The following is a 24294-nucleotide window of genomic DNA, read 5'->3' on the forward strand; positions in this document are numbered from 1 at the left end:
GTCTTCTCACTGCTTTGTTGTATCTTGATTTGGATTTGAAAATGTAAAGCACAAAAGGAGTCCAGGTTTGGAGCAGATGCATAGCTACTGTAGCACTGTTATTGGATAATCTAATTTCTTGCTTTTCCTCTTTAATAATTGGCTCCCAGATTAGGTTCGTCGTGTGTTTTGGAACATGGCGTGTATGTGTGTCTGGCATTATATAATCCATATCGTATCTCTGTATGCTTATTATATAATAATCTGTCATACCATAGCTTCCAATAGTTTTCTACTTTGCATGTGTTTTTAATTTTCAGTCTTGAATAAGAGAGCTCTTAAGCATACAAAGAACTTCTAAAGCTAGGTTTATTTAGCCTGTTTTCATGAATGTCAGTGTTGGTGGATCTGGCTTGCATATTGTGCCACCAGCGTCATTGCAAACAAATGCAATAAAACAGTGAACACTTGAATGTTTTTACTCAAATCCGTGTGTAACTAATTTGGATGTTTATCTCCATGTTCTGTAAAGTCTAATTTATACTAGTCACTTAGTGGCATCCGTTCTTCAGGAGTTCTTATTGCTTTGGGTTTTGCTGATATCCAAAAGTCTGTATAAAATAAGTGAAAACAAGTCTGACTACTCTCTTCATTTTATTGCCCATGTTGCATGTTAGACCCACCACTGTACTGGAGAAAGTTAAGGTGCCATTTCTTTGTACTGGACTGAACAAATTGCTGAGGAGCTAGTGGGTGTATTTAAAGGAAAAGAGCAGCCATTAGCATACTCATTGCTGTGTGTGTTTGGGGCCCTGTGTGCAATTAGTGTGATCATTTCAAATTGGTCAGTGTTGGCCTGCATTCCAGCACCTGCTCTTGTAGGCATCTTGGTAATTTTGGGCTTATTCAAGGAATGGCTCAATGTTTCTTCCCAGCTCATGTTTGCCATTTTTTATTTTAACTTGGATTGAGGTGGTTGAAGGAAAACACCACAAATGGCTGCAGAGCTATACCTGACTTGCACATAGAGACCAACCATCCCTTAATCATCCTCCCAAAAAGGTCTTGGAAAAATAGATTTATTCTTAGCTGATATAGTGCATAGACATTGTGTAGAAGCTTGCAACAAAAATAATTGATGCTTAAACCAAGGCAGTAGGGGATTGATGCAACTTTATAATTGTACTTTTTCTTCTGTCCAGATTAATGGTGCAATGTAGGAAGCCTTTAAAGGTTTCAGATGAACTGGTGCAGCAGTATCAGAGTAAAAATCAGTACCTAGCAGCAGTAGTATCTGAAACTGACCAAGAACCTGAAATTGATCCATACGCATTTGTTGATGGTGATGTGGAATTCCTTTTTCCCGATAATAAAAAAGAGAGGCAGAACAATGAACGGGAAACTGGGAAAAAACACAAGGTGAGTAAAGGAGTAATGAGGTAAATCAGTAACTGTATAAACACAAATTGTCTTAATCAAATGTTATTGAACCATGATGTATATAACTGGTAGCTAGCACATAGCAAAATGATTAATTATCAGAAATATTTGTATGAAAGCAGGAATGATGTGTGTGATCAAAAGCTAAGGACACAAAATTGAACTGAACTGGAAGCCTTCATTTAAAGTAACGACTGCTTTAGTAGGACTGCTTCCATATTTGCATGCATTATACTTCCAGTTAACTGGATTTGTACCTATTCTGTGCCTTTTTAGTATTATATACGAAGAAATCATGTCTAATATTGGTACTCTGCCATATTTTCAATACTTACTTAAGTAGATGCGTTTTTTAAAGGCACAACTCATCCATGCGTAATCTATACTACTTTTTCCAGGCTGAAGATGGGACACCTAACGTTACAGTTTTATCCCATGAAGGAAAGGATGCTATGTCACTGTTTAGTCCTTCTGTCAAGCCAGGTAAAAATGCTTTTTTTTGTGTGTTTCGAAATGCAGTATATTAACTTCTGAAATAGTTAAGATTCCTTAGTGGTTTTTATAACACTTCACACATGTTTTTCTATCTTTTTGAAGAATTAGAAAGCTACTTGAAATGGCTGCTTTCTTTTGTGGGCTTTGCAAAGAAACATGTTGGATATAAAATCCAAAATACCTTTAGTGGAAAATAAGAGCCTTTTTTCACTTACGCATCTACTAGCTCAGTTTCTTGTTTTCTCTAGTTCTAGGTGTAGTATTTAAATGCTGTTTTAATACCTGACTTTGACTAATGTATATAGGAACTATAATGTTATGGTGAGAGTAAAATGTATGCGTTCTTTGTAGAACAACGTACTGCTGCTCATGCTCGTACTGCATCAACTAGCCTAATTCATGAAACAGACTTGGTGGTCTCTTACACTGACCTTGACAATCTCTTCAACTCTGATGAAGATGAATTAACAGTAAGTAGCTTGCATGAGTAATGGCTCTAGCTGTGAGTAAAGGTTGTTTGAAATCTGCATGTTTTGTGGAAAGAAAAGAAAATTCTATTAACGTAATGATGTGGTTATGACAGTCATGGCTGACTGGGAATAACCCATAAATTGTGTTAGAAAATGTCAGTCTTGTACCCTTATTGTGCAGACAGCATACTTGCCTTAGACTGCTCTGTCGGATAGGCCATCCCATTGCAGTGCTCATTTTGAGAGAGTTTCTTACTGCAGGCGCTAGCTGGGCCAAATTTCTTAGAAAGTGAAGATTGTGAAGGTTATACCTTTTTTGTAATCAGTTGTTACTTCATGATTCCCATGTCTTCTGACGCAAGTCTCCAGAAGTAATCAGTCCGTGGCAATTAGATAACTAAGGGCTTAGTTTATAATCCTTACTTTGATGGAAACTTCGTCTTTTTTCAGAGGCAAAGTTTATCTGAGTAAATCCTACAAGCACTTGAAAAAAGGTCATCGCAAAAAATTAAATACACCTCTTCAAGCTGATTAGAAATTTCTGTAGACTTTATTCTTCTTAGATGTGGTCAAGTACGTTTCCATTCTCTCCAGTTGGTTTCCGTTTCCACACTCATCACTCCTTCCAAGAGATTTGCATAGTCACTAGATTAAATACTATTTTTTTTGCCTTTTTAATGATTCTGCAAACACTTTATCCTAGTGGGAGAGAAGTTGAGGATTGGCTTTTGGTAACTGGCCTTGTGTTTTGATATTGGTTATCCAGAGAATGGTTTCCCATCAAATAACAGTTAAAAGGGGATAACGTAACTGTAGTCACTTGCGTGACCCTTTCTAACTTTACAAAGGATACAGTCAAGTTGTTCAAGTGCACACACACAACCTCATTGGCCTGAGTGGTTTCTGCTGCACAGAGAAGCCTTCTAAGATTGAACTTGAGTCCTTGTGTAACTGTAGCAGTAGTGCCTCTCTCACTGTAGCATTAAAGTTGAAGTATTACAGTCCCCTTACTGTGGATGCAGTTGTATCGGTGTCAAAGTACCTTACTGGTATAATTTTAGTCCCGTGTGGGGAGAATAAACCAGACTAGAATAAAACAAAATTATATCTGTAAAAGCATCTGAATGAAGTGCAGACTTCATCTTACTTAAATTGTATGGTTTTTAATATTTTTACAAGTACAAAAATGTTGATTGCCTGAAGACATGGATAAGTTTGAGAGAGATTCTTGAAAATAAAGGTTCATCATGGAAAAAGCAGTTGGCTCTTCTGCAGCATTGGCACCTGGTAAAACATGGCAACTCCCGAACAAGGTCTAAGGCATAGTCCCATTATTTGCGTGTTTAAGTCACGCACCTAGGAAGACTTTAACCTGCACTTTTCTTTTCATTCATTGGCACTTTCCATTTTTGGCAACTCTAGGGGAAAAAAATAATTTCATAGCAGTTTTCTTTTACTGTTAGGTCAGTGCTGTTCATGTAAAAAATGAAATCCTGGAAGTTTGACTTGAATTCAGGTGGTAGGCATTCATCTCGTGGGAAGCTTTTGTTCATATATTTGATTTCCAGATTGAGATGTTTGGTTGTGCTATTGCCCTTTAATTTGATTACAGATGGATTCCTACCTGGAAACTTCTGCTCACACCATTTTAACTCCTCTTCTTTTTATAGCCTGGATCTAAAAGAACTGTGAATGGCTCAGATGACAAACCCAACTGCAAAGAGTCAAAAACAGGAAATCTTGACCCCCTGTCATGCATAAGTAAGCTTCCCCCTCCTTTTTAGTTATGATACTAATTGTAATTAAGGTTTTGAAATCTGTGCAAGACGTGAAAATGAAGGAAATGGGTACTCATGGAATGTTTCAAACAGGTACTGCAGATCTTCATAAGATGTATCCAACACCACCATCTCTGGAACAGCATATTATGGGTTTTTCCCCAATGAATATGAATAATAAAGAATATGGCAGCATGGACACTACACTTGGAGGAACTGTACTTGAAGGGAATAGCTCAAGCATAGGAGCTCAATTCAGAATTGAAGTAGATGAGGGGTTCTGCAGTCCAAAACCTTCTGAAATCAAAGTAAGTAATGCTGAGTAACTGATAAATGTCATTTTCTAAATACTCTGTTAATTATTAGAAAAACTATGGTAATCTCAGTCCCTGTGTTACATGGTGTAGAGGTAGATGAAGCGCAGTGTCTCAAGTTAAGAAAGTACTAATTATTTGGCTCTGAAACGTAACAGAAGAATAGCTCTTTGGCTTGAGTCATGAGTAAACTGAAAAAAAAATTATTTTAGGTCATTATCTATAATTTTAGATTGCATGTTGGCATATAATAAATTGTAGTACCAGAACCAGAGTGACTTAAAAGGATAGGAAAGATAACCACACTTCAACTTGTCAGTATTCCTAAAATTATAGGAATTAAATGTTAAATAATAGTAAAAGAATGACACTTTTTAATTGGTTACTTTAATCACTTGTAGTAGTTTTTTTTGTTGCTGACTGTATAATCCAATCTATTTACCAGTTAATGCTTTCACTGCTTAATTTCTAGGATTATTCTTATGTTTACAAGCCTGAAAATTGTCAGGCTTTGGTAGGATGTTCCATGTTTGCACCGCTGAAGACTCTCCCTAGCCAGTGTCTCCCTTCTATCAAACTGCCAGAAGAGTGCATTTACCGTCAAAGCTGGGCTGTTGGAAAGCTGGAGCTACTTCCTCCAGGACCTGCCATGCCGTTTATCAAAGAGGGGTATGCTCTGTGCTGGCTAGCGATACAGATTTTCATGGCATTCATTTTTTTTTTTTTCTTTTTAACTTTTTATAATGCTATAAATAATACCCACATTCTAGAAAACATCTCTTTTAATGAAAATGGATGGCTTTTATTTATAACCTGTAGTGAAAAACAGTTTGAAAGGGCTTTAACTGATTAAAAAAAACTTAACGAACTGACTGAATTTAGGATTTAAAAACTATTTAAAGATGCTTTCTTTTCTAAAATGTAACTATGTATACATCCTATTCATTATCTCATTTAATGGCTTCTTGGGGAATGGTATAAATCCAATCTTAGTAAGCAACTAAGATTATAACAATTGAGTTAAATGCAAGTCCGGGACTCTATGCTCTTACAGTAGCATCGTGGATACCACAAGGACTTAGCAGGTGGTTTTTGTTTCATAGAGTTCTTTTCCTGTAGTAGTGGCTTATTAATATTGAAGTTGAGGGGGGAGTTGTTCCCTACAACTGGAAACCTGTTCTTAATGTGACATGCACTGATGGTGGTGATATAGCATCACAGTGAGGTTTCCTGTAAATTGCTTTTGGTCTGGTAGTTCTGAAAATCATGTTTTCATTCCTCTCTTTGAGGAATATTCTTTTTCCCTGCTCCTCTGTGCAAACAGCTTTTGTAGTTTGATTAGGGGATAACATATTTATAGTTTGGAATCTAATGAGACATCTTCTGTAAATTAAGCCACCACTTAAATATAATAGGCTACTTCTGTTTGCTTCTGCATAGGTCTGACCCAGTATGTTTCTGGGTTCCTTAAACCCCATCGGTCTGCTGATAAGGGGAAGCAAAGTGGAAATGTTTGAATGATACTTGCCTCGTAAAACCAGCAATCTGGTGCTGAGAAATCCAGTATATTTTCTTAGCGATGCGTGTGAACATATTGTATAAACAGAGTTGAAAAGAGAAATGTGCTTTTCATTTTGTGTGTGTGTGATCGATTTTTCTAGAAGTACTTTTTGGAGTTTTGGAGCATTTTAGTGCTGCAGTCAACATGAGTTTTACATGGAACAAAAGTGCTCGGGCCTCACTTGACCAGGAAAATCTTATTTTATATAGATGCATATCACATGTTGCTGTGATCTTTAGTACCTTTTCTTAAAAGTTAATCTGGGGAGTTTTGTTTAAAACTTGATACTTGTAGTTCAAGAATAACAATTTCACTTTACAACTGTTTCCTCCCCCTTCTTATGGCTGTTCTCAGTGATGGAAGCACTATGGATCAAGAGTATGGTCCTGCCTACACCCCACAGACTCATACTCCGTTCGGGATGCCGCCAAACAGTGCCCCTCCCAGCAACAGCGGAGCAGGAATTCTCCCTTCCCCATCCACCCCTCGGTTCCCAACTCCTAGAACACCAAGGACACCTCGCACCCCTCGTGGAGGCGGTGGACCTGCCAGTGCTCAAGGTTCGGTCAAATATGAGAATTCAGACTTGTATTCACCAGCTTCCACACCATCAACGTGTCGGCCCCTTAATTCTGTGGAACCTGCAACTGTACCTTCCATCCCTGAGGCTCACAGTCTTTACGTGAATCTCATCCTCTCAGAGTCGGTAATGAATCTCTTCAAAGACTGTAACTTTGACAGCTGCTGCATCTGTGTCTGCAACATGAACATCAAAGGTGCTGACGTTGGAGTATACATTCCAGATCCAACGCAAGAGATTCAGTATAGGTGTACCTGTGGCTTCAGTGCTGTCATGAATAGAAAGTTTGGCAACAACTCTGGGCTGTTCCTTGAAGATGAGTTGGATATTCTAGGGCGTAATACAGAAGGCGGCAAAGAAGCAGAAAAACGTTTTGAAGCCCTCCGAGCTACTTCGGTTGAGCATGGTGGTGGTGGATTGAAAGAACCTGAGAAATTGCCTGATGAGTTAATACTGTTGCTGCAAGATCAGTGCACCAATTTGTTTTCACCGTTTGGAGCAGCAGATCAAGATCCCATACCCAAAGTTGGTGCAGTTAGCAACCTAGTACGTGTAGAAGAGCGGGATTGTTGCAATGACTGCTACCTAGCATTGGAGCATGGACGCCAGTTCATGGACAATATGTCAGGAGGAAAAGTTGATGAAGCACTTGTGAAAAGTACTTGCTTGCATCACTGGTCAAAAAGAAATGGTAAATATTTATTGAAAAGAGCTTGTTTTTCTTCTCTGAAGACCTGTTTCTTGTCACTTCCAAGCAACTTTAAAACACGAATTAGGGGATTAGAATTGATACTTGACCTATTACTTCCATATGCATGCTTGAATAAGCTTCTGTTGCTGCCTTATTGCTAATCTCTGTCCTTTTTAGGTCTTAAATTGGTGCCTTAGCTAAGTTACCTTTGCCTAGAATCGGCTCTGAAAACCTGTAGGACTGCAATACAGATAAGAAATGCTGTGCAAGCCCAAAGTCTTTTTGTTCATAGCATTTTATCAGGTTTATTCCTTCATTTGGTATTCTAGCCTAACTGTGAAGTACTGAAAGCAAGCTCACAAAGCCTGGGTGGCACTGAACACTCATCGCAGCATGTGTGGTTCATTGGAATGAAATTTTTTTTAAGTGCTAATAGGATTCACATGACTGATGCTTAATTATGCCATGTATTGTATTAATATCTTGGAACGCATTATCTCGGTCGCACGTTTGAAGAGAAGTTGCAGTTGATGTTTTGCAGTTTTAGCTACCCTGACATTTGCAAGAGTTAAATGTCATCCGTATAGTGAGAATTTAAAGAAACAGAGCAATTGTCCTCTGAAACTAGTCACCCTTGTCTGCAACGATAATTTTTAATGTTTTTTCTTTTGTCATTCAGCGATAGCAGCATGGTGACTAATCATAATTTTATAGTCAGCTTATGCTTGGAGGCCACTTGCACCATGTCTGGCCATCTTTGCTTTAGTTTTGTACTGTTTGTTTTCCTGTTGCGTGGACACTTTTTGATCACTTTCTGTGTAACTGAATTTTTAAATAACTTTTTCACGCCAGGGATCAAATGAATTTCATGCTACCCTTGATCCGTTCATTAAGAGCAAATTTTCAGGCAAAGATCTGTTTTGCTTCAGCCCACTCAGATATCCTAATCTCTGTGCTGTCATCAGTTATAATCGCAAAATTGTGATGTGTGATGCTGTTTCCATTTCGGCTTCCTTCTTTCTTCTGTCATATACACTTAATGCTTGTAATGTTGAGTATTTGGTAATCAGCTTTATTCATCTCTGTGGTGTGAAATAACACATTTTCTTAAATTGGAAAGTGGCTTCTGCATGTTGTAGTTAAGGGATCCTTAAACTTTTTTGGCAAGCATTGACCTCTTCGTGTGCATAATCGTAGATCTACCTTCCTTCGCTTTAATGGTCTAGTGAGGTCCCTGTTGCAACTCCAGCAATGGTTAATAGAGAGCTAAGCTCTGGCAGTGTTCATTTGCAGCTTAATAGCTTGCAAGAAGGAATTGTGCCAGGACTGTAGGACAGCCAGCTTTCTGCACACCATCAATAAATGTTCTCTGGCAGGTCAAGTTTGGGAAGCCCTGATGTAGTAAATCTCAATATTTTGAGGCGCAAGTAAGTCCCAAGTACTATTATTATCTGGATGATAACCCTTAAAAAGATGGCTACTTCGCTCACCTGCACATTTTATGAGCGTCAGGGGTGTGTGATAAGTTGACAGATGTAGTTCAGTGAACGTTGTTTCTGGGATTTCCCCTATAACATAATGAGTGGCGTGATAGGGGCCAGTCTCTATATACACATCTCTACACAAGGAATGAAATACTGAAATTCTGAAAACTTTAACGGTTGATTTTGAATTCTAGTTTCATAGCTCAGATTTAAAAGGTAGGTGGATGAAAAAGTGTTCAAGGAAGGGCTGTCAAATGAAAACATGGAGACCATGACACTGATGGTCTGGGGGGAATCTCTAATTTTTAATTTGCTATTACTTTGCTACTGCCCCCCAGGCTTCAGTGGACACGTGTGGTCTGAACAGATAGAATATGTAGGTTTAAGAAGAAATGACTTCTTGCTTAAACCCCAGAAATTCAACTTAAAAAAAAGGCTCTGTATGTCTGAATGCAACAGGTGTAATTTTGTCTTAAGTTATGACAGTGTTTTCTCTTCTTCCAGTGGTGGATGTGAGCATGCAGTGTTCACAGGACATCCTTCGCATGCTCCTCTCACTACAGCCAGTTCTCCAGGACGCTATTCAGAAAAAGCGAACAGTCCGATCTTGGGGTGTGCAAGGCCCTCTCACCTGGCAGCAGTTTCACAAAATGGCTGGCAGAGGCTCCTATGGTAAGCGACCTGTGTAAACTCCCCTTCATTAATTTGTCCTTGGAGTAGGCCACCAAACCTGAATGGTTAGATGTGATTCAACCAACTGGAATTTTAAGTCACATTTTTATCTTTCTTTACCATGGCCAGAAGCACTGGGCAGGGGGTATTCTTTCCCTTTCAAAATAGAAAATAGTTTCCTGAATACAGTGAGTGATTTTTAAGATGGTGTTATATTTGGAATTGCCTGATTGCCTTAATTGTAATGTCTGGAAGGGAAGGGTTCGCTAACATTATTGATTAAAGTGGTGATAGGATTAAAGCAAAAGAAATAAAACTACTAACAGATATTTCTCTAAGCGTTCAAACATCATTCGAGAACACCCATTGGTTCTTATCCATGATAGTATTTGAGGTGATGTAGACCAGTTTGTATCTCTTATAAAAAAAAAAAAGAAGAAAAAGAACAGCCAGAGTCTGAAATATGATTCATAGAGATGAAAAATAAATATTGCAAACTTAAACCACCATAAAAATTCTGCTCCCTTCGTTAATACCCATCAGATAGTAACACATTACTACAATGCATCATCCAGTGTTGGATTCACTAACATGAAGGAGGATGACCTTTTTATCAGCAGACTTCTGATAGTTATCATATAATTTATAACAAACAAATGACTCAAAGCCCATCGAGCTGTGCGTATATCTGACGTGCTTTCCTCATAGCTTTGCTTCCCTTTTCCTTACTCCACCCCCACCTTTTCACATTATGTCTTTGAGGGTAATCTGTTTTACATGGGGACTGTTCTTAACCATTTATAAGCTTCTTGGCACAATGGAGGTCTGTTCCTGAATAGGCTATATGGTTAGTGCGGTAACACAACCGTGGAAGAATAATATGAAAGCTCTTCTCATTGACCTGGGAGGTAACAAATAGAAGTACTTGTCTCCTGTGTTGGACCAGATCATGCTTGCCTAGTCACACTGCTCCTTAATGAACAAATTTTAATCAGCATTGGCTTTCGTCCTTGATATGCCTGAACACCAGTATTTCTGTTCACATTTGCTAGAAGCAGTGTATTGATTCTGCTACTTTCCTGTTTCACTTTAAATAAGTAGGAAAATGCATCTCTCTCCTTTAGGAACTGACGAGTCCCCAGAACCACTGCCAATTCCAACCTTTTTGCTGGGATACGATTATGACTTTCTGGTGCTGTCTCCATTTGCCTTGCCGTACTGGGAGAGGCTGATGTTGGAACCCTATGGATCTCAAAGAGATGTTGCTTATGTTGTGGTGTGTCCTGAAAACGAAGCCCTGCTGAATGGAGCAAAAAGCTTCTTTAGGGATCTGACTGCAATTTATGAGGTATGTTAGCTGGAGGAAAATGCCGCGCAGTAGATAATTCAGAGGCTGTGCCTAGTCAAAGTATTTTTTGAACTTGCCTCCTAAATGTGCATAAAATTCTTCATGGGGCCTGTGAAAAGGACATTAGGAATAAACATTTGTAAGATGAGGTACTGCTTGCTAATGTCTTTGGCAGTAGCTTTCTTCCAAGCAGCCTTTTTCCCTGGTACCTGATACATGCCATCAAGTGGTAAAACGGTGTTACTACCATTTCAAGTTAAGCAAGAGGCAAGGATTTTTTGGGGGTGATATCTTTTATTGGACCCATGGTATAGTTGGGGTGAAGTTAAACAAAGAAGGCTTTGCATTTGAAAGCTTTTCTAACTTTTCTCCCAACTATACCTTTGGTTCAATTAAAAAAAAAAAAAAAATCACCTCAAAAAATCCTTGCCCCTCGCACAATTCCTGGACCATTGCAGCTACGACAACAAATAACTACAAAATACGAATCCAGCGCATTTAAACACTTACGTTCCATTGAGAAGATTACTCTGGATGGTTATACCTTGTTTTTTTCCTATGGTTTCAGAAACCTGAAGGTAACCTTAAAGCAACAAACAGGCTATACATATTACAGAAGTGTTCAGTATTACTGGGATTATAAAGCATTTGTTTTCTCATCACATGATTTGAAATCTAGGACTTTTTCTCTTAAAGAATTACTGTAGTGAATTCCATGTCTCATTCCTTATAACTTGGGAAGCTTGTGAACTCATTGCTGTCTCCCTTTATTTTTCTTTTTTTTAACTTTTTTGCAGTCCTGTAGACTTGGCCAGCATAGACCTATCTGTAAACTGCTGCCTGACGGGATCATGAGAGTAGGATCCACTGCTTCAAAGAAACTTTCTGAGAAGTTGGTTGCAGAATGGTTCTCTCAGGCAGCCAATGCCAACAATGAAGCATTTTCCAAACTCAAGCTGTATGCGCAAGTTTGCAGATATGAGCTGGGTACTGTGCTTTTTAAGCTTTTCATTTTAGTTCATATCCCTCACTCATGGGTATTATGGAGGTGTAATTGTTTTGTTTTGTTTTTAATTTTGTCTGTAAACAGGTGTAGACAAAGATTCATATGAATACACATTCACAAAAATGACTACTTTAGCTGTTGGCAGTGTCCTCAGGGCAAGTCTGTCACACTTCTGCCAACCAGTGGTAGTAACTTGGTTAGATTGGCCGCTCCAACGGCCAGCTCAAACCCAATGTGGCTGAAACCGGAGTTCGTTCTTAGCCCTCCCTTGCCCCTCTTCCCAGTGAAGTATTGCTATAAAGGGGCATAAAGCAAAAACTATTTTGGAAATTTCAAATAAAAATGAAGTATTGGCATTCTAATTTTGGGAGGTGTACAAAGACAAATTGACTGAGGTTTTGTTTAAAAAAACGGATTGCTTTATTAAAAATAATAATAATTAAATGTCAATTTTCTAATTAATGTTTACTCTTGTTTTAGGTCCTTACCTTGCCTCTCAGCCACTAGACAGTTCTTTGCTTTCTCAGATAAATCTAGTTCCCCCAACAAGCCAATCTGTATCCACACAGCCTCAAGCGGCAGGTAACACTGGAAACTCCAACACTCCTTCATCCGCCCCTGTAGCTGCTACCAGTAGTACCATGACTTCAAACAGTGCCATGTCTTCTGCAGCTACTACAACTAATTCAACTCTGACCACTACTGCTGCTTCATCCTCTTCCACCAACATAGGCAGTGGGCTATCAGCAAACAAACCTTCCTCGTTTCCACCTTTTAGCAGCATGAACAGTACTACTTCTGCCTCCCTGCCAACACAAGCTACAACAGTCCAGAATGGGCAGCCAGGGGGACAACAGCAACAGGCAACTCTGCAAGCTGCTGGGATACCTGGGGAAGCTTCCTCTGCCCCTGCACAGCCGCACCCTGAAGTCTCAGAAAGGTAGTATGTCAGAGGTGTTTTTTTTATAGTGCTCCAGGCAAAAACAGTAGTTGTTAACCTTCAACACATCTCCATTTCAGACAGTTGAGAGGGATAGCGTTAACACAAATCTCTGCGTGTGTTTTCAGATGTCCAGTTATCACACAGAGGTTGGTCCTACTCCTGGGATTTGAAACCCAGTTTTTCAGCTTGAGTCTTAACAGTAGTTATAACATCTGGAAACGGTGCAAGTAGGTGCTGAGGTGCAAAAATAAACTCTGCTCTTCCTTCACATCTCCCTCATTTCACAGCAAGATTTACTATTTTCCTTTGAAGGAAATGAGCCATTCCCACACATTCCAGAAAGAAGAAAGAAGGCAACAAGAACACTTGCATTGAATAAGTCTGTGTTACGATTTCATAGACATCGTAGCCACTGATAAGATTACCATTATTGGGAGCCTTTCTTTGCTGGTATCTTGCTGCTTCCACCAGCTGAAGCAATAGGGCAGATTGCTGATGAGCTCAGGTAATGAAGGGGGATGGTGAGCTAAATAACAAGTTAAAAGATACCGGTACTGAATTGCTGCTGAGCCTGCGTGCTGAACTGAAACGGGTAATGACTGTGTAAAATTCATTTGCATTGAAGTCGATGAGGAAAAAGTTCTTTCCACTTGGGGCTAGAGGACACCAGTGATTTAATCAGCTCCCATGTTATTGTAATATACTGTGTAACCAGGTACCTAATAAAACAAAGGCTGTGTGTATAATAATTGGTTTCCAATTAACTTTCAGCACTATGGATCGTGATAAAGTTGGAGTCCCAACAGATGGAGATTCTCATGCTATCACGTACCCACCTGCAATAGTAATTTATATAATTGATCCTTTTACGTACGAGAGGAAGGATGAGAACAGTAGCTCATCCAGTGTGTGGACCCTTGGGCTGCTTCGTTGCTTTATGGAGATGGTTCAGATTCTTCCTTCCAGCATCAGGAATATAGTTTCTGTGCAGGTGAGATAACACTGACTGGAGGATTTTAAAACTTTACCTTTCATTACAGTTGGGTTTGGAGGAGGTAGTGTCGTCACTATCAAAGTTGTATGTACTTTGATTTTGGCATTTGCTCAATGATGGGATTTTTTTTTTCATGGGAATACATTTTTTTTTTTTTTTTTTTTTTTAAATGAAATATTTCAAAACTAGCCCAGTGGCTTCTAGATGGGATTATCGAAAGCGTGAGTGACATGACTGACTTCAGTTGTAGAGCCATGTTCCCAAAACTGTAAGGTGTGCCCCCTTCTGCAAGGCACAGATCTAGCCTACAAAGACCTCTGAGGCTGGGAAAGTGGAAGTTGGCAGCTAGGGGAAGCCATGGCAGCAGCAGCCGAGTTGCCAGTGGGATGGCTGCTTGAAGGGACCTTATAGAACAATAGGGGAAGGGCTGAAGCGAGCAAGTTTTATATTGAATCGGAGAGACCTGATCATAGAGAAGAATCCTAGGGAAAGCTAGCCAGACGCCGCCTTAAAGAATGAAAGCTGAGACGAACAGTTTTTCCTATGTAAACTGCCCCCTAGTGGTAACATTTACTTCGTCTTGCTTTTCTAGATTGTCCCATGTCAGTACCTGTTACAACCTGTGAAGCATGAAGATCGGCAAATCTACACCCAGCATTTAAAATCCCTGGCATTTTCGGCATTTACCCAGTGCCGGAGGCCTCTTCCCACTTCAACCAATGTGAAAACTTTGACCGGTTTTGGCCCGGGGTTAGCAATGGAAACGGCTCTTAAGAGCCCAGATGTGAGTATTTCAATTACAAGATGTACTAACTAACTTGACTTCTGTACATTATTAGATTTTAACGGTACATATTCATTTCCGTGTCCTATTTGTATCTATTTTTTGTTAAAACTTGAAAGAGTTTTCAGTATTAACTAATTACAGTTCTGGATAACTGTTCTTTTAATGTGGTTACTTTTTTTTTTTTTTACAGAGGCCAGAGTGTATTCGACTCTATACTCCTCCTTTTATACTGGCCCCTGTAAAGGACAAGCAAACAGAGCTTGGAGAAACTTTTGGAGAGGCTGGACAGAAATATAATGTACTTTTTGTGGGCTACTGTTTATCTCACGATCAAAGATGGCTTCTTGCATCATGTACAGATCTCTATGGAGAACTGTTAGAAACTTGCATAATTAATATTGATGTACCAAACAGGTAAGAAGCAGAGCTTGTAAACTAACTTTTAGCTGTAAAGCCTTGAATATATTAAGAACCTTGTCTCCCTCCGTCCTCCTCAACCTGCTTTGTGGATCAACTTTGTTCTGCTTTTGCCTCCTGTACAGAGAATGCTCTTTTTTAGTTTTTTTGAACCCATAATTTGAGTGGAGCCAGTTAAAGCAGCTGAGGCTAAGCAATATTTACACGGGCTTTGAGTTACATTTCTGAAAAACATTTTAACTGGTTTCTTGGATTCTCCTCAGCATGCAAATAAAAGCTGAGCAAACAGGAAAGCAAGAGCGATCTTTCTTGCCCTTTGACTTTGGTTTTATAGAACTGATGCATTCAGAGCAAGAAATGACATACTTTACTGGTGTTTAATATTCACATCATTCCATAATTGCACTTAACCTTATGTTGCAAAATACTATAAGATCCAACGTGTGGTTGAACATTACTGTTCCTATGTCTGCTGACAATTTTTTGCTTAACATTCTTTGGAAAAATGTGTGTAGAATATAAAATACCAAATTTGACAGTAGAAATTCTTCATTTTCTTCCCCTTCCCCTCACCCGTATCTTCTCATTCATAATCCTAGAGCGCGCAGGAAAAAAGGTTCTGCCCGCCGACTTGGTCTCCAGAAACTCTGGGATTGGTGCTTGGGACTTGTACAAATGAGCTCTTTGCCCTGGAGGGTTGTGATAGGTCGTCTGGGAAGGATCGGTCATGGAGAACTAAAAGGTAATATTAGAGCTGTCGGCTCTAGATGTTTGTTTTGAAACAGTCACTTTCTTTAATTCATGCTGTAAAACAAAGTAGCCTTATGATTTGGCTTTTTACCCATGGAAACGAACCTAAATCCCTCTATCGTGCCTTCATATATCTACTGCCTGATGAAGCCTTTGTGTAAGTGGGAAGTCATTGAGGAATCTGTGTGGTTCACTTCATAATTTTCCTACTGTAAGTAATATAAATTTCCAAACGTACTGTTTTCTAAGTGGATATGTTAATGAATGACTTCTAATTTGCAGATTGGAGCTGTTTGCTGAGTCGCCGAAACCTCCAGTCCCTCAGCAAGAGACTAAAAGACATGTGTAGGATGTGTGGGATATCTGCTGCAGACTCTCCCAGCTTTCTCAGTGCTTGCTTGGTTGCAATGGAACCACAGGGGTCTTTTATTATTATGCCAGGTATTCACAAAACTCCTTCTATTGCTCCTTTTTTTTGTACCAGGAGACTTTTTTTCTCTCTCTCTCATTACAATATACAGTCATGTTACAGTAAAAATTCTTGTTTGCTTCTCTTTAAAGATTCCGTATCAACAGGGTCTGTGTTTGGGCGCAGCACCACTCTAAATATGCAGACATCTCAGCTGAATACCCCACAGGACACGTCATGCACTCACATACTGGTGTTCCCTACATCCGCTTCTGTGCAAGTAGCATCGTCGACCTATACCACTGAAAATTTGGACCTGGCCTTCAATACAAACAATGGTTAGTCAGCGGGCACGCGATTTAGCATGGCAGAATAACCCCCATAAACCTTCTTGTGCATTGGAATAAAATTGCCATTCCCGTGACGTAGTACAAGTCTGCCGACTCCTTGATCTCAGAACAAAACTTCTCTATACTTTGCATTTGTAGAAATAGAAAACCTTATATGTTTGTTTCTTTCTTCTCCCCCCCCCCACAGATGGAGCAGATGGAATGGGTATCTTTGATTTGTTAGACACTGCAGATGAACTTGATCCTGATATTATTAATATCCTTCCTGCATCCCCCACTGGGTCCCCTGTACATTCACCAGGATCCCATTACCCTCATGGAGGTGATATGGGCAAGGTAACTATTAAAAGCAGAAATACCAAAGCTTTTTTCCATATCGGTTCCTCCAATTTTATGCTAATTCGATTTGTGAAATCGTTTTATGAAACAACAGGCCTTACGAAATAATGCCTTGCGTCACTGTCAAACCAAAGCTAGTTGCAAGCTGTTGATGTGCTACTTCCTAATATTTATCTTTTTCCTTTTTTTTTAACCTGCTGTTTACAGGGTCAAAGTACGGATCGATTGCTTTCCACGGAATCTCACGACGAAGTAACAAATATTCTACAACAACCATTGGCCCTTGGTTACTTTGTGTCAACTGCCAAAGCAGGTCCATTGCCTGACTGGTTTTGGTCAGCATGTCCTCAAGCACAAAATCAGTGTCCCTTGTTTCTTAAGGTATCGTACATCAGAAAACTGTAGTTCTCTTTGTGAGTGTGCAGTGTGGTGTTCTAGCTAAGTGTGCACCAGACAGGAGAGATGCATTCAGCCCCAAGAGATTTAAAATACAGTACATGAGAATACTGTGAGCTTTGCTCTTCCTGGAGACGCACACGATCTTTTTGTTTTCTTTTGTTAAAGAGCAGTGAGGTTTTATGCAGATTTGAGCCAAAGATCTTTTGTTCACTTTCAACAAAAAATGAGAGACATTGTTAACGGGAGCAGCAAACGTTCAGAAGGGTTCTGTTCTCTTCTGAGCCATCTCTTCACATACTTGTTCAACAAGAATGATGTGTCGTTCCCCCTCCCCTCCCCTCCTACAACTGCAGCTTTGTTTACTTTCTCTTAATAGCTGTGTACTGCAGCATCTTGCAAAGAGATGTATTATACTAAGTGTTTGGCTAGACCTCTCCAGATCTTTGGCTCGAATTTACTTTTCCCACTTTTTGCGTCCTTTCCAAATAAGAGTAGCGCTTTAGCATAATGATCTATTTAAATTTGGTAAAAGTACTCTGTTTGCTTATTACGCAAACCACAGAAGCTGGATTCCCTCTCGGTATTCTTTAGGAAAGCATGAGAGAGGAATAATTCCTAGGTGGTCGGTGATCCGTTCACCAGAGATTGTTTTATCACCGTATGTTGTTTTTCTTGGTTCTGTTGTACCTTTGCATTTTGACTTGCCCAAGTCTGAGATAACACATAACAGTATCAGACAAAGAAAATGCATCTGTCCAACAGAAAAAAAGAGGAATTAAACTAGTCTTCATGTGCGTCATGCATTAAGAACCACATTTGTAATGTGTTCTGATGATGGGGAGTTTTTCTTCCTCACACTTTTATTGTGGGCGGGGGAGTGTGCGGGTGTGTAATTTCTCTCTTTGTCTCTCTTTATAGGTTGTGTTTTGATATAAAGAAGGCTTGGACAGATTAATTTAGACTAAGTGCTCATAATCCAATTGTTTGCATTTTATTTATTTAATATATTTAAATAAAACGGAAACAAGTGGATTATGAGCACTTAGTCTTTCTAAATTAATCTGTCCAAGCTTTCTTTTATACCAAAACAGAGACTATGAAGATTACAATATTTTGTAGCTTTTTTTATTCCACCACTTACCGAGTTCTAATGTGTTGCAAATTGCACCACTTAATACAGTTTCCTGTAATAAAAAACACAAGTGCTTATAGGCAACAACTGCACTGCAAAGACTTGGTACGACATGGGCAACTGGTGCCTCCTGAGTCGTGGGGGGGGTGTCCCCCATGGCCGATCGCCAGGCCAGCAGCACAACCGGAAGTGCACTTCCACTGGCACTTCCATTTTCGTGGCTAGCGCTTCCAGAGGGTGCACAGCCGATCTCAGGGGGTGCACATGCACCCGCGTGCACCCCTTCCGTGTCGCCAATGTGGTACAATGTCAGAAATTTATACCTGGCATAAGTGGATGAATTTAGGAGAGTTGTTTTCAATTTACTCCTTTTGTTGAAATCAAGGTTTGGCAACTGATGGCCCACAAGGGCCAGATCCTACCCATGGAGCCTTTGGATCCAGCTTGAGCCATGGCATTCAGTGATTTGCTCTACACAGGTTAGCTGCCTGGGACTCTGGCAGAGGAGGAGCTTTCCTCATGCCACACCCAGGGCAGGCAGCCTGGACCCCAGTGAAGGGGGGCTTCAGCTGGGCCTTGATACAGCTGAGTGATGGGGAGAAGCAGTGGCAGTGGCTGGGTGCTAATGTCAGCTTGCCTCTGACCTGTGCTGGATCACTCCAGTCCCCCGCTGGAAAATGTTGCCGTCCCCTGGGCTAAATGATTATCTTGGCTGTTATTAGTTGTTTGCTTTTTTAAGAGATTCTCCCCATGTTTTCAGCATAACACATTAAGAAAAGGCAGCAGTCAGCTGACCTGTAGCTGTAGTATTCCTGTATTTATTGATTGTACAACATTTAAAACATAGTTTGCCTTTACTCTAGGAATCAACTAAAAGGTAGAGAGTATCAGGTAAAAACAAAACAACAGGGAAGTCTGTTGTAAATATTGCAAGTGCTAGGTGATAACGTGTCTCCTTCCTTCCTAGGCCTCTCTGCACCTCCATGTGCCTTCAGTGCAATCTGACGAGCTACTCCACAGTAAACACTCCCACCCGCTTGATTCTAATCAAACTTCTGATGTCCTCAGGTATTGGTGCTTTATTAATTAAGCATGAAGTATGGGATATTTGTGTAAGATAATTGCCTGACTTCATTACAGCATATAATTTGGTTCTCTTGCTGCAAGGTTTGACAGCATAATAATAATGGACCGTGTGCTCTGTAAAGGATAATACAGATCACAGGATGCTTAAAACATGGCGTTAGCATGTGATGCCTTTAAAAAAGTTGCTACTTATTTTGGCCTATTTAAGTTGGTAGGCTGAGTTCAAGTAGTGAGGTGGGAACAGGAAGAGGAGGAATGTCTGCTAGAGAAGGGAGAGAGAGGTCTGGGCATAAGGGTCACCCTGGAGGACGATACAAAGGAAGCAGTTACGAGCAGGAGGTTTGGATGTGGCGTGGAAGTCAGCAGAGACTGGAGCAGGCACTGAATTGTGTAAGCTAAACATGGGGCATTCGCAGACGAGAAAATGTTAAACAGATTTTGTTGAAATGTCTTTTGTTGTGTACTGAGCATAACGACTATCTGGTAGCACAGTTGTGTGCCACTTAAACAGAAAGCAGGTGGGGTATTGGCTTTGATGACCTGCTTCGGAGAACAGTGACTCGGAGGCTAGCCGTTTATGAGCTGACTAGCCTGACTTCGGTGCATGCGTGTGTGTTGGGGTTTTTGTTCAAGTGTTTAGCTTACGGCAAACCTGCAATGTCATGAGATGCGTCTTACTTGTTTGTGAAACATTTTTTTCTGAAAGTGGTAGTGGAAAGAGCTGTATAGGTTTCATGGGAGTTTTGTTTGCTTTCTAGGTTTGTTTTGGAACAGTACAATGCACTCTCCTGGCTAACCTGTGATCCTGCAACCCAGGACAGACGGTCGTGTCTCCCAGTTCATTTTGTGGTGCTGAATCAATTGTATAACTTTATCATGAATATGCTGTGATCTTCATCTGAACTTTGCAAGAAAAGAACAAGGAAAAGGGATATTTCATTGCAGGACTAAGTTACACTTCTTCTCAGTGCAAGTCATTTGTGATGGGGTATAATTCTTGTTACTTCCAACAAATATTGTTTTGACTTGTGATGGGGCACATATAACCCTGCTGTCTTTGTTTCATTGACTATACAGGACTCTTTAGAATGATGATCAGACAAAATGTATTATAACATTTTTAGTAGCAAAATTAACCATTTTCCCCAGTCACAGTATTTGTGAAAAGTAATGAGCCATAGTACCCAGTCATGTTTAATGAATATTAAAAGCATGGAGATGAGAAGAGACATGAGGAACCATAAGTTTCTACCTATGGCTTCAGAACATCAAGATGTTCTTGTATTGGATTATAGTACCTAGTATTCGAAAATGCCTGCATCTCTCTTATTTATTGTAAGTTTTTAAATGTATAAATTGTCTTATATTTCTTAACCTCTTTTATAAAAATTTTCCTAGAAGGTTTATACTGCCTTCTTGCTTTAAAGCAATTGGTCTAAAATATATGTAATCGTCTTAATTAAAAGTTGCAGTAGGTTGCTTTTAGAGTATTATTTTTTTGTAAGGGGGTGGGTGGGGACAGTAAATTTGTATTGTCTTGATGTACAGTTTAATGGGGATAGAGGGGTTAATGTCCATACCATTGTGTGTGGGGGATTTACAGCTAAGCTGTAGTTGCAGAGTACATGTACAGTAATGAAGTTCACTGTGTTTATATAAATTGAAAAGGTACCGGGTCTTGCAGCATTTTATATCACACCTTTACAGAGTAACAATGGCAATATATAAGTGATATTGTAGGTGGTTTAACTTGTAGTGAGAATAAAATGAATAAACTCTCAATTTAATTTTGTGTTATGGCTCAGAACTTTGGCTAGCTTCAGGCTCCAGTTGCTGGGTTTATTTAGTCCAAGAATACCTGCTACGCAGTGTGTAGCTAACCAGGAGTTCTTGGCATTGCGTTCTTGCATTCTTTAAGATACATATTTCATCGCAAAGATGAAACCGAACATCCAGGCATGGGAAAAAACATGAGGAAATTACCCCCAAGTCTCCTGTAAGGCTGAAACTTAGCTCAGCTCTAGCCATTTCACAAATGCAAAAACAGTCAATCTTGACTTTAAGATTGGTGTGTGTTTAACTAAAATGTGGTGTATATAGATTCTCAGTGAATTCTGGTATTCAGACTGAACTCCACTAGTAAAAAAAAAAAAAAAAAATCCATTTTCCTTTTTAATCTATTTTTGGCACTGTGGTGAAGGTCCCAGGTAATCAGTGTATGAGTTTTTTCCGCCTCTGATTCCAGCCAGGGCATGTGCCAAGGAGGCTCAAAACTCCCTGAGGAAGGGACTCTGGAGGCCTTCATATACCTCTTCTCCCTCTACAATCAGCAGCTTTCTTCACTTAACACTTCTTTCCTTTTACTCGCGCATGCCAAATCTGTAATGCTTCTCTAAAACGGCCCCTACGGGTGCCCACGAGCAATTCCTTTCTCATGGTTCCTTGTCCTCCGACTGCCAGCTTAAGAATTTACTTCTGCAGCGTCCTTCTCAGCTGCATGTGGGAACCCATGATAACCGAGCACCCGGGTCTCACTGGACAAACCGAGCCATCCGTTTTGCCAGTTAAGCCTTTTAAAGGAGCAAGACTTAAGATCCCTTTGTGCACCCACTGCTAAATCCTCTACAAGGACAAAGTCGTTTGTATTTACAAAACTGGATTTGGTAGCTTGTACTGAAAATCATGTTTTGTGAATACAAAATATTTGCCTGAAATATCACTTTTCATATGAACAAACATCAAACCTCTTTGAATTGTGTATATACAATACTAGCGACCTTTGTGTTTTTGTATGAAGAAAATGTACAATTGGTGACAAAGGTTTTCAGTCATTTCTTCAAAACAACATTAGTGCAATCAGAAGTCAGCATATTTTGATATTAAAGTAAAAAAACTGGGTGTCTGCATTATTATTATTTTTTTTATTATGCTAATGCATCACAGATTGAGTAGCATGTTACTTTGTTTGAGAGCATTTTTTCACGTGGCTGAGATCTGAGGGGGGAAAATGCTCTTTAGCCTGGAATCTTCAAAGCTTCCTTCCTTTTTTTTTTAGCTGGTTACTTTTAAACCTGTCTTAATGTTAATGAACCTCTTTAGCGTGGAACTTGTTAGCAGTGGGCTGTTTAAAATGTGGCTGACTTGTATTCATCAGGTAAGTGAGCCAGTTGCCTGAACAGCGAGGTCCCGATCAATGTGCAGTCATGCTAACCTTCTGTGAAATATACCACTAGTATTTTTCAAATACAGTAAAAACAGAAATTAAAATACTGTAACCACTAGAAGAGATCAGGAGGCCCTTTTGATTAGTCTTTTTAGAAACCATTTATGCTGGGAGATTTTTCCTGGCTTGGCATCTTTTTGCCAACAGCGTACATATCAAAACTGCCAGCACTGAGGAGCAAGGTACTTGTTTTACTTCTAAATAAATGACTTTCACCTTACGAATCAATTTGCCTAATGATATCAATCCCACTGTTTAAAGTGCATATAATTACTGATGTAATAATAATACTGTGACAGCCAGCTAACAAGATAATTTATACTGATCACTGACAGGTTCAGCTGCAACGTCTGTGCTTACCATTGCTCCTGACAGCTCTTATTAAGTAGTAGGTGTGGAACTTTTATTAAATGTATTGGCTACACATGGGATTCTTCCAGCCAGTCAAAAAGGAAAAAAAAATCTAGCCATACTCTATTTATGCAAGCCATTCAGTTATCTGGGCTGGGCTGTAACAGTGTATGGATTAGACTCCTTGTACACACTATGGTTTGGCCCCAGTGTACTTGCGTATGGCCCTTGCATTTTAAAGTAAACGTCATTTTTAAAACTTTCTAACCCTTTCAGAATAAAATTAAAATTTTAAATCCTCAGCTATATTCTTACTCAGCTGTCAGTATGGCACAGATTATGATGCTCTCCTTTCATCTTCACATCTACCTTCCATGATTTATTTTTTTTAAACCATGTGTTGCTGCAAAGATTTGCAGATGTCTTTAATTGAGCACTATTAATACTGTAATATCAAAATATTATGTTGCATTATTTAAAAATTCAAAATGTAATGGAGGAAAAGGTTTTAAAAAATGCTATTGCACCATATAGTTCGCTGCACAACAGTCTATGGCATAGCATATCAGTCGGTTTTAATATTATCCATGTAATGTTTTGATCTGGGTTTCTTCTGAGAATCCAGTTTCTCAGCTGAGAGTTTTGTCTCGCAGTATCTCTTAAACACAAAAGTGGACAGTGAGTGTCTGTGTCTCTCTCTCTTTCTCTCTCGTACTAATTGAAAGACCCAGAACTACACTTAACTGTTTAGAAAACCTTATTTGGGGGTGTACTCTTTATTTTCAATGGAGTAAAACTTCATTTACAGTAAAACTGGATTTGGGACCTACAACAATCCTCAGGGTCACTTTTTCAGAAGTTTTAATATAGCTTTAGGGGTTGGTTTTGTTTTTTTTTTTCCAAATAAACTGGATTTGCGGACCTTGTAAACCTATTTAAACTGCAAATTGTGGCATCATTACTGGACATGTCAGCTTCAAGAAAGCGTCTCCCACCAGCTGGGTCACTTTAAGAAGGGGAGCGTCTAAGTTCTCGCTCAGCCGCGACATGAAATGGTCCAAGTCGTCTTATTTAACGTGACAGGAAAATGAAATAAGGAACAAAAACAAACAAACAAAAACACTATTGCTGCCGAATGCCATAAACACTGAGTTGTACAAATTGTGATTGAGGAAATGAAAAGGTTTATACTTTTTAAAAAAAAAAAATTCAAATGGAATAAATTATTCATGAAGCCTTGATTGGTGGTGTCTCTTTATTTCCAACCCCCACGGGGACCGTGGACGAGCGAGGCGA

The 24294-nt window shown here is 39.5% G+C and overlaps 1 protein-coding gene across 3 annotated transcripts in view; it reads left to right on the forward strand.

Moving 5' to 3' along the window:
- MED13 (mediator complex subunit 13) overlaps window positions 1-24239 on the forward strand; it is a 71937-nt gene extending 47698 nt beyond the window's left edge. For 2 of the 3 annotated variants that reach the window (XM_014608063.3, XM_006265641.4), the window contains exons 10-30: window positions 1182-1398; window positions 1818-1902; window positions 2266-2384; window positions 4055-4145; window positions 4256-4470; window positions 4949-5145; window positions 6392-7308; window positions 9297-9464; window positions 10589-10812; window positions 11610-11799; window positions 12299-12758; window positions 13533-13752; window positions 14348-14539; window positions 14733-14956; window positions 15559-15701; window positions 15992-16150; window positions 16271-16456; window positions 16656-16804; window positions 17015-17188; window positions 19306-19406; window positions 20183-24239. In XM_014608063.3, coding sequence (XP_014463549.1) covers window positions 1182-1398; window positions 1818-1902; window positions 2266-2384; window positions 4055-4145; window positions 4256-4470; window positions 4949-5145; window positions 6392-7308; window positions 9297-9464; window positions 10589-10812; window positions 11610-11799; window positions 12299-12758; window positions 13533-13752; window positions 14348-14539; window positions 14733-14956; window positions 15559-15701; window positions 15992-16150; window positions 16271-16456; window positions 16656-16804; window positions 17015-17188; window positions 19306-19406; window positions 20183-20315 — 4564 coding nt within the window. In that variant the 3' untranslated portion in view covers window positions 20316-24239. The remainder of the gene's footprint in view (window positions 1-1181; window positions 1399-1817; window positions 1903-2265; window positions 2385-4054; window positions 4146-4255; window positions 4471-4948; window positions 5146-6391; window positions 7309-9296; window positions 9465-10588; window positions 10813-11609; window positions 11800-12298; window positions 12759-13532; window positions 13753-14347; window positions 14540-14732; window positions 14957-15558; window positions 15702-15991; window positions 16151-16270; window positions 16457-16655; window positions 16805-17014; window positions 17189-19305; window positions 19407-20182) is intronic. The other variant, XM_014608064.3, reaches the window with a different exon arrangement.
- The last annotated feature ends 55 nt before the right edge of the window (window positions 24240-24294 follow it).

The sequence above is a fragment of the Alligator mississippiensis genome, chromosome 14 (assembly GCF_030867095.1).
Source record: "Alligator mississippiensis isolate rAllMis1 chromosome 14, rAllMis1, whole genome shotgun sequence".
NCBI lineage: Eukaryota > Metazoa > Chordata > Crocodylia > Alligatoridae > Alligator > Alligator mississippiensis.